The following is a 14,326-nucleotide window of genomic DNA, read 5'->3' as shown; positions in this document are numbered from 1 at the left end:
GTTAGTGGAAAGTGAGATTCATTTACCAAAAATAGAAAAAAAGTAAAATGGACAATTTTTCACCAACAGAAAACTGGACAACATTTCACAGACGGATAGAGTAATTTACTTGCCATTATTTCAACCACTAAATCTCCTTATAATGGCTAATATTTAATATTAATTTAAGATTACTAACTAGTTAGTAATTGATCACCTATGAAGGAATATATAAGTAATTTTGTTGTTCTAGTTATCAATTATCTATGTATTGACATTTAAAAAAAAAAAGAAGAATGATGTTGAATTGTTAATTTCATGTGCTCCAAAATCCAAATAATAGAAGTAATATAATTTATGAGTTCTATTGTGAACCAAGAAAGAAATTATTGTTGCAACTGAGCTGGAAAATCCAAAAAAAAAATGAAATGAGAGTCATGAGACTATTTTTTTGACGATTTCAAAACATAGTGATGCATGGAAAATGGTTAACTTTTGGTGTCTCTATTTTTTCTGATTTTCTTATTTTATTCTCTCCACTTAACTCACAAAATAATAATACATATAATCTCGTGCCAGAAAACAAAATAATCGAGTTAGAGTGTGACAAAGGGAGTATGGAATATTTTAATAGTCCCTCCATCCCCATTAAACTCATGAATTATCTAATATGCACAGTATTTATGGTGTAGGAATTAAGGTAAGTAATAATAGTATTATACTAGAAAGAGAATAGAAACACTAAAAAAGAAGATGGGAAATCGCAAAAAAAAGAAGATGGGAAAATGAAATGAATCAGCAATTGATCCCACATTTGTTGGTATCAGGGCCCTTAGTCCGAAGTATGAATGGATCAATCCTGACCCAAAGCAAGGAGAAAATGGAGGCAAGAAGTATAGACCATATGACAACAATGGTGGGAGTCCTGTTTTGCTTTCCCATCAAACCCTTGAGGAAGGGATAGAGATGCACGATGACCCAGAAGGCAAAGAAGAGCTTTCCAAAGAGAGGGCCCCACGATTGGTAGCCATTGTTGATGGCATCAGATATCCCAGCCACCACCCCCACCAAGTTTATGATGAGGATGGTGGTTGGAGGGATGAGCAACGTGGTCCACTTGAAGGCATACAGCTCGCTGAAGTCCTCATCATCCGAGGCCTTAGACGTGACCGTGAAGTTGGTGTCTATCCCCGCCAGCACCTTCAACACCCCCTGGATCACCGCAAATAGATGCGCTGATATGCCTCCAATCACCCAGAACTGCTCGTTCCTCCACCACTCCTCGATGCTCACCCCACTCCACCTCAGCTCTAGGATCCCTGTGATGAAGATGGACAGGAACAGGGCGATGAAGAAGAGACTCGCGAAAGTGCTTATCTGGATCACAAATTTCCCTTCCCCAGCATTAGTTGGAGTTGGAGTTGCCTATATTTTCATTGTTAAATATACCATCCATACCTCTGGCATTATAAATTTTCCGGTGAGTAAGCAGATGGCTGGGAGTGTGCAGTAGGCCAAAAGGGGCAGAGCCGTGAAGGGATACACGGTGGTGTTGACGTAGGCAAACCGCTCCAGCCACTTGAGCTTGCCCTCCTTGTGACCGTACAAGAGGGGGCTATGGTGACTGAAGAAGATCTCCACTGATCCAAGAGCCCACCGCAGCACCTGGTTCAGACGGTCCGACAGATTGATGGGAGCTGATCCTTTGAATGCAGGCCTCTTAGGCATACAGTAGATTGACCTCCATCCGCGACAGTGCATCTTGAATCCTGTCAAGATATCCTCTGTGATTGACCCGTAGATCCACCCTAACTAAACTCATGATTGATCGATCAACAAATAAGCTCAAGTTAGTTTCTTGAATGATTTGTGATTTGCTACTTAATTGTGTTTTACCTCTAAGCCCCATTCTGTTTTGTCTTCATATCCACAGCTTATCACATGGATGGCTTCCTTGAGCAGAGCTGCAGGGCTGGAAGAAGGTGGGACGCCGCCTTCCACCATCAGAGTTGAGGTCACAAATATGGGTGACTGTCCGAATTTCTTCTCAAAGTTCATCTGTGACTTGAGGATCTCCTTGTCCTCTTCAAATCCTGCACTTGTTTCCGTTAGAGAAATAAATAAACCTCATATGAAGGACTTGCTTGACTGGTTAATAGAGAAACAAACACACCTTGAACATCTGCATCTCCATGTGGGATCTTCTTGCGGCGGCGTCCGAAGCAATCACAGCTCACCATCTTCGGCCGCTTACGCCCCTTTGGAGGATCGTAGCCGTACAATGCTTGTCTCCTAAAAACGCATCCTGTTCCCACATACACTGGGCCTTGAATCCCATCAAGACCTTTCATGTTGATCTGTAAAAACAAAACAAAACAAAACAAAAATGAATTTACTAAGGAGTAGTACATCATATAACAATATGTATGTTGTGGGAAAAATGAATTTACCAACTTACATCGAAAAACACGGTGTTTCTATTGGCATATCGGTCGTGTCTGTCAATGCCATCAAATCTCTGGGGGAATTGCACATAACACACCTTTTTCCCAACCTGTGGATCCATCAAGAAGCACATGGCTTCTCTCACAGCCTTGCTGTTGTTAATGTAGTGATCACAATCCAAGTTGAGCATGAAGGGGGCATTGGTGAGAACACCGGCAACACGAATCTGCAAACACAATAATTAGAGTATATATATGGAGTAACAAAGTGAGTAGAATTGTTTGATATCTTTACCAGAGAGTTCATGGCGCCAGCTTTCTTGTGATGCTGGAAGCCCGGCCTCTTCTCACGGGAGACATAGACGAGGCGAGGAAGCTCGTGACCTTCGACATCAAGCCCCCCATTCTGGCCTAGAAACACTTGAATCATACCAGGATGATCTTTGGTGTTGTTCCCTGGCCAGGGCGTCCCATCCTGCATGATCCATCCTCCCGGGGGCACCTTGGTCGCCTTAGCCACCATTGCGTTTATCCTCACCTTGAACTCCTCGTATTCTCTCTGTGAGAGTAAGACAACAAAAAATTAAATTATCACTTGTTAATTCATAGTAATAGTAATGCTTTCTTTACCTTCATAGCCCTTCTCTCCTTGACAAAAGTTGGTTGCACTTTGTCCTTGAGATAGTCCACCTTCTCAGAAAAGTACCATTCGGGCGCGCGTGGCTCGATGGCAAATTTCTTGCAAAAGGGGACCCATTTCCTGGCGAACTCGGCGGTCTCAGAGAGGGCCTCGAAGGTGCACATGGAAGCACCATCATCAGAGATGTAGCAAGATATTTTGTCAACAGGATAATCCACAGCTAGTATGGAAAGCACAGTGTTTGCGGTAACAAGAGGCGGCTCCTTCAACGGGTCCACCGTACTGACGAATATGTCGACTGGGGCTAGCATGTTAGGCTCACCTTCTCTCTCATACCTGAGGGAGAGGCGGTCAAGGTAGGTCTCGCGATCGATGGGGAACCATTTGGGGAACTGGTCGAGAATCCAGGAGAGGGCGAACCAGATCTCGCAGACGATGGAGGTGAGCCAGAGGCCAATGGCATCATGCACCGGGTTCAAGATCCGATAGCGGAGGAACAAGGCCAGCACCACAAGGCGGGTAACGATTACCATGCGGTAAGGGTTGATCTTGCTCGAAGCTATTGGCACTTTCCGTGAGAGTGGCTGTCGCGCCTCGTCTATACTGTAAATATATAACTTACAAATGAATTACAATATAGTATGGTATGGTGGTGAGTGAAATTGTGTAATTAATTATGTACTCACATGCCCATGTCAGGATCGGCTAATTCATCATATTCATGATTTCCTTGCTGCACTTTCCACTCATCCATTCTCTCCTTCCATCCCAAATCTTTGCTATCATCCCATCTTCCACTTGCTGCAAAATTCATATAGGAGTATTATATATATTTATTTATTGAAGTAGTAACAAACATATTAATTAATACTACCGTGATCATCGGTGACGGGATGCACCCGCTTATGCAAAGTGGGCCCCATTTGATCTCCATAGCTTGAAATGGGGAACTCTCCGCTGACCGGACGGGAGCGACCGCCTGAGATAACCGGTGGGTACTGGGCGTTTATATCCTCGTGATCTTCCGGGCCTCTCCCATAGCTCATCTTACCATGAAGCATTGCTTCAGCAATATCAGTGTTCTTTTTGTGCTCATCAATGTTGAATTCGTGCTCGATGTCGTCCGTGTCCTCCTCGTCGTCGTCTCCCTCAACCCGAGGGCTCCCTAAATTAATACTAGTACAATTAGTTCTACATTGCTCCTAATAATTAGTAATTACTATTAGCACTTGCCTTTGAGACGCTTGTATCTGGTTTTGCACTGTGGGCAAAGCTGGCTGCCCTCTCTCCTCTCATACTCGTAGCAAGGCCGGCACACTGGGAAACCGCATTCGTTGCACGCAACAAACAGCTCTCCCTCCACCGTCACCCCCATCTCGTCTCCGCATATCTCGCATACTTGCCCACTCAAGTTCTTCAAAGCCTTAGGCTGCAATCCAAAATTTATCATTTTAATGCAATACTAGGAGTATAATATAATTAATTACCTCTTCATGGCCGTGGATGACCACGAGCTCGTTCCGGTTGTGGGAACCGGCCACCAGCCCTGCACTGGCTTCCATTCTACTCTACTAATTGTGTGTAGATAGATGTCAACTAATGGAGGTTTCGAAATTCGAATCGAATATATTTAAGTTTACAAGCTACGAAAGTGTATGTGCGTGGAGGGTTGCTTGTTGTTGGTTGCAGAGTCTCCATTGCCTCCAACTTAAGCTTCTTCTGTTTCAACCACCTTTCTCTTTCATCTTCCACCAAACTTATACTATACACACCATACTCTGATACTCCATCTCCATCTCCATCTCCATCTCCATATATATACTTTTTTATTTCCTCCATTAATTCTTCAATTTTATGTTTCTTAATTTGACTGCTTTTCTATTGATCATTACTTACAATGATTTACTAACTTTTAATTTTATTTACCTAGGGAACCACCATATTAATTTAGCTAGGATTCATTTCCAACTTTATGCATCACCTTTTTCATGCTAAACTGTTAAGTATGATGCTGCTTTTTTAAGTATTAATTTATTAAAACTGAAGCCAAAAAAATGAAATATTGTAGAGCCTCCAAAAATAAATGAAAAATTAGTTGTTGCGAATTGTCGAGGACAATAACAAAGAGTGTTTAATTCATTCCTGGATGCCATTGCCATATATATAAAATGATACAATAATGAAATATTGTAAGGTGATTAGAACCCATCAAGTGATGCCCACGATGTATAGCGCCGAAGAATTTTTCGTTATATATTTCAATATCTTTCACATTCTCCTATTTACTAATACCTAATCAAAGTAATAAAATTAGAAAAGTAAACTAAAAATAATTAAAGTAATATTATTAGGTAGAAACATTGATATACATTCACAAAGGAAAGAGATGATGTTGTACAGTATTTCATATACAAAAACCGCGGTGTGTTAGCATGCATCATCGTACTTGAAATCATCTTAGTACCCAAATAGGGAAAGTTGGTCACCTCTCCAAGATTGCTTCATTTGCAAAAGATGAGTTCTCAGGCTGCCTTCTTCTACCTGCACAAACAAACCATGTCCGATCACTAAGCCCTTTTTGGTATGATAGAATGAAACGTGACTCCGGCTTTCATTCTATTAATTTGCTTGATAAGATGGAATGAAAGAGGGAATAGTATGAAAATGTAAATAATAAGGCAAAGAAATTGTCATTTCATTCCTATCTTTATCAAAATCTCAATTTTCTGGTCACTAGTCACTATATAGTCCTCCCTCCGTCCCAGATGACATATTTTTTGGCCGGCACGGGATTTTAGGAGTTATTAGTTAATATGTTTAATTAGAGAGAGAAAAGTGGGTGCAAGTATTAAAATAGAGAGATAAAGAACGATGAATACTTAAATATGAGTGAGAAAAAGTGGTTGGATGTATTAATTGGAGAAATAAATTTTCCAAAGAAATGTGTCATCTTATTTGGGAATAACTAAAAAGGAAAACTTGTCATCTTAAGTGGGACGGAGGGAGTATGATACTACATCCGTCCCACAATAAGAGTCACATTTTGTAATATGAGTCATATTTCACTTCTACCATAAATGGTAAGTAGGCCTCACATTCCAGTAACCCACTCCACTCACATTTTATTATAAGCCCAATATAAAAAAGTGGGTCCCATATTCCACTAACTTTCGAACTCACTATTCTTTACATTTCTTAAAACTCATTCCACTAACTTTCGAACCCACTATTCTTTACATTTCTTAAAACTCGTGTCCACACCAAATGTGATTGCTATTGTGGAACGGAGGTAGTATGATGCTTTCTACAATGTGATATGAATGTATTCAAGCCAGCACTGAACTTTGGCATGGAACAAGACGAAGAAGAATAGGATGATGTGCTAACTCAATGGTGTCGCTGGTTGTGGAGGAGTATCAGGAAGTCAATCGTGTGAAGAGGTTGTTGTTTACAGCTATTATGGAAGGTATGCGCGACAACCGGTCATTTCATCAACGAAGATTAAATGTGCAGCCTTACCGAATATTAGAGAGTGTTCCGTTACAAGTTGCCCACCTAACGCGCCTGGTAGGCCTTAGTGACGTTGATTGCATAAACAATCTTAGAATGGATCGTAATACATTTGGTTGATTATGCATTCTACTGTGCGAGCGGACTGGCCTGATTGATGGAAGATTCGTTACTGTCGAAGAGCAGGTTGCAATGTTCCTTTGCGTTTTGGTGCATCACATGCTTCAATTTCCGTCGCTCATTGCAAACGGTATCACACTACATTCACTCAATTTTGAGTTCAATCTTGCAACTTCATGGAGATCTGCTGGTTACACCAAAACCCGTAAACGATGGATGTACAAATCAGTGTTGTGAAAAGCGTTCGGGGCGCGAGGCGGTCAAAGCGTGAATGTAATCGCCCCGATGCGGCGGGGTCGTGCGAGATCCGTGGAGCGTCTGGGGCGAGCCGATTTAGGATTTAAATATTAGCGACATTTCATCTTCTTCCTTGAATAAATAAAAAAAACGGTAACTTCCAACTTTCCATACTCTTATTTATGGAATACCTACACCTTCCTTTCCATACTCTTATTTATGGAATACCTGCAACTTTCCATACTCTTATTTATGGAATACCTACACCTTCCTTTCTCTTCAGCCGCCTTCTCCTCTTTCTTCTTCTTTTTTCTTCTTCTTCTTTCTTCTTCATCATACCCACCTTCTTCTTCAGCAAAAGCAAAAATCACTTTATTCTTCAGCCGCCACTCCTTCGCCTTTCCAGTCGTGAGTCCAGATTCTCAAGGTATATCTTGGTCACCTTCTTCCTCTTTTATTTTTAATGTTACTTTTTTCTAGGCTAAAATTATAGTACTAGATTATTATGAACTGCATGCATATGTGGAATGGAAAAGTTATTTATCTTTCCATGTTGCAGGTGTAGATGACACGTGCCATATGAAATATGAATCACTCTTGCATTTATTTAGTTAATAATGTAGTTAATAATGTAGTATTGTACTATGTATAGAATTGTTTAATATTTTTGCTGTTTGGTATGTTGATTCTACTGTACTGTTAATATCTTTTTAAACTTTAGTTGATTATGTGGGTGCAACCGTGCAAATTTTATAACAGAATTTAGACATTGTGAATTATCATTAATTATAAATAATTATTTCTTTCTACAGGACATTTTTATACAAAATGTCTCAAGACCCAGCTAGGAAATATGCAAGAGCTGGTCCGCATACCAGATATAAACTTACATGCAACTTTTGCGACAAGGTGATTGCATCAGGAGTTCGAAGGCTCAAAGAACATTTGGTATTAACAGTGTCATCTACACCTATTCTATTGAGTGATATTGAACGAATGGTTACTTGGTAGGATGGAGGATGAGGATAATGATCTTGATGATTTGGTATTTGAGAATGATGATCTTCGTTGGATGGACGTTGGTAGAGCGTCGGAAGCAGTGTACCATACTAGAGGTAGCACAAGCACAAGAGAACAAGCCTCAAGCTCTATGTGTGCTTATACTCTTATGGATAATGAAGATGACAGTGAAGATATTAATTTGGTTGTATCCGATGAAGAAGAGGACCAACCTCTGAGTGATGATAATATTATTTAGTTATTTATTTTATGTTTTGCAACTTGTTTTGGAACTTTGATGATTTCTGATGATAAAATTCAGTTATTTAGTTATGTTATGTTGTTTAAAAATTTTATATTTTTCATCTATCTTCTCTTTTTAATATGGAGTGATGATGTATGTAGATTTATTTGATTTGATAAACATTCAAGCAACAAACTTATAAAAGAGACACAAATATAATCATAATTTGGCTATTCTGGCGCCCCGATTCGTGGGTCTCTCGCCCCGTCGCCCCATCGTCCCACGACCTGGGGTCCCCCTCATCGCCCTGGGGCGCCCCGCGACCCTAACAACACTGGTACAGATCCACGATGGAAGTGTTTTATGGTAAAGCTTATTCGGTAGTTAACCCCATTCATTCCAGTCTTTACTCTATTAAATTTGAACACATCTTTTCATATTTAGGGTTGCTTGGGTGCTTTAGATGACACATATATAAACGTGACAGTGAGCAACGGAGACAAAGCAAGATACCGAACTCAAAAGGGCCAAATATCCACGAATGTACTGGCAGTTTGCGATAGAATGCTTTGTTTTTGTTTATGTTTTATCTAGCTGGGAGGGCTCAGCGGGTGATTCACTAATCCTAAGAGATGCAATCAATAGACCCGGTGGGCTTAAAGTCCCAAAAGGTTATATTCTTTCTCTCAATCCCCTTGCCTACTATGGCTTCTACATACTACCCCTCATACATATTTCTATTGTTTGACACAATATTGCTTTTTTTAGAAAGCTACTACTTATGTGATAATGGGTATACGAATAGCGAAGGATTTCTCACACCATACAAATGTGTACAAAGGTATGAGGTATCATCTCAAAGAATGGGGCCCCAATGCTATTCGTCCATATAATCCAACTGAATTATGCAATATGAGGCACACGAAAGCACGGAATGTTATCAAACGAGCATTTGGTGTGATGAAAATGCATTGGGGAATTCTCCGTTCCCCATCGTACTATCCGATTCAAATACAAAACAAACTTATAATGACTTGTTTCTTGCTCCATAACTTCATCAGAGGTCAGATGGACTCTGATCTATTAGAAATGCACCGAGCCAGACAACTTATCTACGGATGATGTTCTTGAAAATGCAGAAGTAGATTTCGTTGAGTCGGTAGATCTAACAGCAGAGTGGAATCAGAAAAGGGACAACCTTGCCATATCCATGTGGAACCAAGTTAACCAATTATACATTTGTTTGATTTTTATTGAATTGATATGTGTGGTTGAGTTGACTATACTTCAGCAGTTGATATTTGTTTTCAGCCTTCAAATTGAATGTGTTGTTGGGTTCATTTTTTGTGTGTAAGAGCATGGAGTTGAAGCATGACACCGCTGCGGAGGGTCACCTTGTGCATGTGGGCTAGTAACATGTTGTTACTACGCGCAGGGGAAGTTGCAACACATCCTGGCGTTATTACTACAAATGTCTGAATTATGAAAAACACGTGAAATTCTTTATTTGGTGTGATGATTACCATAGTAGAACAAGAAGTGCTACCGAGAGGGTTACATCTGGGGCTCGGGAAGTGCATGTTGATCTCCTACTCCATATCCAAGTCGTCATCATGTTTATGGCTGTTGTAATATTTGTATTTGGGATTGTAATTGGCCGCCTACTTTAGCAACGTCTATGTCTTATTATTTGGTAGTTTTTGTATGGGATTGTAATCGGCTATTCTATAGTTTTGTTATATGTAGTAGTCACTCAGACAATCTACTTGTTCCGAACTCAATTGTGGTACGATGTTATTTATATTCATTTCAACCAAGTTATTTTGAGTTTTTATTGGTGGAGACCAATTTATTTGCTCACATCATAGTATCTATATAATTTTTAATTGCATAAACAATTCTTTAAAACTAGGTATTGAAGAAATTGACATAGTACAAGCAACACAAGATTAACTTTCATTACGTCAATAATTGAAAACATACATACATTACAAAATGAGTACACACACATATATATAATAGTGCCCCCATGCGCATTGTTCATACTTATATGCCCTAAAAAATGCTTCCAAATACAACGAGAAAATGCACTTCCATCGGATCTACCAATATGAAGGTGCACTTTGTCCCAGGCTGAAGCAAGTTTGCACGGGCAAAATCTTTCCACCCACGGTGCATTCGAACTTTGTCGCCCTAGTTCGTGATTCATACATCCCAACACTGAGTACCAAAAGTGAGGGTTGCGTTAACCTTTTTAGTTGTATTGACAATGTGATCTTTCCAGAAGTTGGCCGACAAGTTCTAAAGTCATTGAAGTTCAACCTATCTGCATACGTGTTCTTAAAATATAAAGTAAAACCGCAGACTGACCAAGCAGACTGACTGGACCAAACTGATCAGGCAGACTCCCTAGATCTATCTGCGTGTCGTCGGACTCGCAATCCGAGGCTGCTTTCAAAACCTTAACCCACAATACTATTAGCATAGGGAAGTAAGGATCGAATCACATGAGGAAGAAGGTGTTAAACATGTACAAAAGACGTTTTGGAAGGATTTTTGGCTGCTGCCACACAACTAAGTCGGTTAAGAATCTACTTGACTTGGCAGATTAACAAGAAACACTGCCTAACTGGTCAACTAGAAGGGCTACGTACGAAAACATGCATAACGACTAAACTTGCAATAACCATTTAAATCTAATATTAAACAACCGAGAGCACCTGCAACTACAAGACTATGCTGGAAAATGTCCTAAAATAGGCAGACAAAATGCAAAAGTAAAGTGGCGACCAAATTTCCTAAACTAACAAATCTAGCAGAAAATCTGCCAAAGTAAAAAAGCATAAAGCAAGATCAGGTCTGATTCTAACTACCACTACTTCATCTTCTTCATGTAATCAAGCTAGAACAGAATGGAAACAGAGCATGAAACAACATTGATGAAGAAAAACAGAGCATGTTTCAAAACAAGTTACGAACGAGAAATTTATACTAAAAACTAATGGATCTATGCTAACTGGTCAGGCAGAACGATGAACGAATGGAAATAGGCCATAATCATGGAGATTCGAAACAAAGAACACCAGATCGACGATATCAAAGCACAAGATAACATAGATCTACGAAATTAGACGTTAAATAAGCTAGATCTAAAAGATCCTAAAGCATCCAACAAAGATAAATTAAACTCAACATCATTGGATCCAACTAGAACTTCAACATAAACTTCCATAACATCATAAACAAGATCATATCCAAATGATAATATCTGAAACCACAGACGATAGAACTACGAAATTCTTAGACTAAGATGTTCAATGCACCAACAACTTGCTAAATGAAATTAAAACATAGCAAGAAAGACTTTAAATTATATCTTCGCTCATCGAGCGGTGGAACCACGATTACAACAAGAAAAAATACGGCATTAGGATCTCCCCCCTTCCGAGTTCGGAAGCAGAGAGTTGAACTGAAGTTGAGTGGATTTTTGGCTACGAACTCTCGGTGGTGAGCTGGGAGAAATTGAAGAAGCTGAAAATAAACTAAAAGAGGTTGTGAGCTCCAAAAATCGTTGCTTCTTTCTTCAATATTGGACCCTTTATATAGGGAGGCTTGAGGCCCAAATCCCTAGGGTATGTCTCCCATGATTTGACATTTGTGCCCTTACAATAAGGGTGTATTCGATTTCCTTCCTTTTATTCTACTCATTGCTTCTGCCTTCTTATGCTAAAAATCTCCTTGGTCAGTCTGGCGGCTTTTAGCAATTTCCACTCCAATTCTGCTCATCCTGCATCCGCTTGGCCAGCTAGCATTATCTAATGAACTCAGCAGCTGCCTGCACACCTAAACTCAAATTTTGCACATTATCTACCCTAAAGTATATAAATTTACCCAATAACCAATGCATGAAACGAGCCTTATCAATCATCATAAACAATCGCATTGTATTAAAATATGAAGCTGATTGGTGGAAACATGGAAGCATCGTATGCGTGAAAAAAGGTATGTAACTGTACTAGTTTGCGTTCCAGAAGTGGTTTTGTGAGAACAATTTCAAACAAAGGGCGCAGCTAGCCGGTCTCACTGTCGAACTCATCAGCTTTCATCTCCCCGATCTCCTCAGTGTCATCGGAGTTGAAGGCAGAGTTTCATTACTGTCTGCTCAAAAGGCATAGTTATATGATGAAATAAGATTAATATGACTTAAAACTTTTTGATTAGAAATACATCTAACAAGTATGTATTACATCCTCAGAGATAGTATGGCGGACACCCATTAGAGAGGAAGCGAGTCACATTGAAAACACGGGCGGATACATGATGAGTAAATATAAGCATATCGACATAGTGAAGGTGGTTGTCTCTGACAAAGGCAGTCCATCCTCTCTTGAAGAACAATCCCATTCTCTTGTATCCGACTTGTACGTCCCAACGTCGCTTGCGAAGGATGAGTTGGCAGTGGGGGTGGAGACCATTCTCCAGACATGTCACAAAGGATGGTGGGACACTCTCCATTGGCACATTTAGTTACATCATAACTGAACTCATACGACAAAACAATATTGGACGAACAAAAGAAACTTTATAAACCCTACCAATTTGTCGGCATACAGATCAGGGTTGTGGCGGAAAAATGCGTAAGGCTCTTCTATGTCATTCCCTTTGTAGGAATTAATGAACAAGAACAAGAAGCAAGGCGGCAAGTGCTTCAAATGCGGTGAAAATGGGCATTCGAAGCCGGATTGTCCTAAAAAGGGCAATGGCTCAGGTGTGCACCAAGCTTTCATTGTAGAATCATGTTTAGCAGTTGTATCTACTCAGCAATGGGTGGTTGATACTGGAGTTACTGATCATGTTTGCTTTAATCCTAATATTATGCAAGTAACAAGGCAGTTGATTGAAGCTGAGATCGAAATCCAGCTGGGCGATGCTACGAGAGTGGCAGTCATTTCAGTTGGAGAGCCTAATATTCTACTACATCGAATTTGCCATCGCCATGCCCGTCGCCGGCGACTCCTTCAGCTACATCCGTGTCACCTTCGGCGAGCTCCCCGCCTTTTTCACCAGCTCCAATCTCATCGTCGACTATGTCCTCTCCAACGCCACCGTCGCGCGCGGCCTCACTTTAATATGCAGCTGTGGTTCACAATCCACAGCCTACCGAAAGGATACAATGAGAACGAGTTGATCGCGGTGGTGGTAGTGCTGCTCATGACAATCGTGATCTGCTACAGCACGAAGCATAGCTCGTGGGTGAACATGTCGCTCACGGCCCTGCACATTATGTTCATAGCATTTGTGATCGCAATGGGGTTTTGGAGAGGGAAACTAATCAATTTCACGGAACCGAGCGATCCTAAAAATGCAGGCGGATTCTTCCCCTTCAGAGCGTCGGGAGTGTTCAACGGTGCGGCGATGGTGTACATGAGCTACATCGGGTACGGCGTTATTAATCATGGCGGAGGAGGTGGAGAATCCAGAGAAGAACATTCCGACCGAAGCGACGGGGTCGATGATAATGGTGACAGTATTATACTGCTTGATGGCTGCAACGATGTCGACGCTTCTGCCATACGATTTGATCGATGCGGAAGCGCCATTTTCGGGGGCGTTTAAGGAGGGGACTGAGTGGGTGTCGAATGTGATCGGTGCGGAGGCTAGTTTTAGGATAGTGACGTCTCTCCTAGTGGCGATGCTGGGCCATGCTCAATACATGTGTGTCATCGGCCGATCTTGTGTGGTCCACTCCCGGTTTGCGCAGGTCCACCGCTCCACCGCTGCCATTGTCAACGCTTCTTGCTTCCTCGGTACTCTCTCTCTCTCTTTTTGTAACTGTTTTTATCACTATATGGACGTGTCATCGCCGTCCGAGTCGATACCCTCTATGTGATTTGTTTTCTTGCGGTTTAAGCCGCATACCTTACTGATAAAAGACAAACAAAAACAATTTATGATTTCTAATGCTCACATACTTTATGAGGCTGCGGCTTCCCAACTAGGAATTAATGGACAAGAACAAGAAGCAAGGCGGCAAGTGCCTTAAATGCGGTGAAAAGGGGCATTGGAAGCCGGATTGTCCTAAAAAAGGCAATGGCTGCGGTATGCACCAAGCTTTCGTTGTAGAATCATGTTTAGCAGTTGTATCTGCTCATC

General features: G+C 40.9%; 1 protein-coding gene, 1 long non-coding RNA gene and 1 pseudogene across 4 annotated transcripts; 2 read left to right on the top strand and 1 right to left on the bottom strand.

Moving 5' to 3' along the window:
* Positions 1-575: 575 nt before the first annotated feature.
* Positions 576-4,708, bottom strand: LOC121795722 (cellulose synthase A catalytic subunit 7 [UDP-forming]-like). Of its 3 annotated transcripts, none has more exons than XM_042194311.1 (11): positions 4,551-4,708; positions 4,297-4,492; positions 3,938-4,228; positions 3,750-3,864; positions 3,054-3,666; positions 2,719-2,982; positions 2,438-2,650; positions 2,153-2,336; positions 1,876-2,072; positions 1,438-1,791; positions 576-1,356 (listed from the first exon to the last, which is right to left on the bottom strand). In XM_042194311.1, exons 1-11 carry the CDS (start codon positions 4,623-4,625, stop codon positions 775-777), a joined length of 3,084 nt encoding a protein of 1,027 aa, XP_042050245.1. In that variant the 5' UTR covers positions 4,626-4,708; the 3' UTR covers positions 576-774. The 3 variants fall into 3 exon arrangements, with proteins under 3 accessions (XP_042050245.1, XP_042050246.1, XP_042050247.1); XM_042194312.1 differs by having other exon boundaries at positions 1,160-1,298; XM_042194313.1 differs by lacking the exon at positions 576-1,356 and having other exon boundaries at positions 1,509-1,748.
* Positions 4,709-6,793: 2,085 nt separating this feature from the next.
* Positions 6,794-8,262, top strand: LOC121795086. Its single transcript, XR_006049402.1, has 2 exons — positions 6,794-7,357; positions 7,743-8,262. It is a non-coding gene; the product is annotated as an uncharacterized LOC121795086 (long non-coding RNA).
* A 4,838-nt stretch (positions 8,263-13,100) lies between these two features.
* Positions 13,101-14,063, top strand: LOC121796885 (annotated as a pseudogene).
* Positions 14,064-14,326: the final 263 nt, after the last annotated feature.

Source organism: Salvia splendens, chromosome 3 (genome assembly GCF_004379255.2).
Source record: "Salvia splendens isolate huo1 chromosome 3, SspV2, whole genome shotgun sequence".
In the NCBI taxonomy this organism is placed as follows: Eukaryota; Viridiplantae; Streptophyta; class Magnoliopsida; order Lamiales; family Lamiaceae; genus Salvia; species Salvia splendens.
The sequence above is the reverse complement of the archived record's forward strand: the minus strand, read 5'-3'. Positions and strand labels throughout refer to the sequence as shown.

Excerpts from the sequence above, each read along its gene's own strand:
- LOC121795722 (XM_042194311.1), bottom strand. The coding sequence starts at position 4,625 with ATGGAAGCCAGTGCAGGGCTGGTGGCCGGTTCCCACAACCGGAACGAG. Across the intron at positions 2,651-2,718 it reads CTGGCGCCATGAACTCTCTG|ATTCGTGTTGCCGGTGTTCT; the intron begins GTAAAGATATCA and ends TTGTGTTTGCAG. Across the intron at positions 1,357-1,437 it reads GAAAATTTATAATGCCAGAG|ATAAGCACTTTCGCGAGTCT; the intron begins GTATGGATGGTA and ends TTTGTGATCCAG.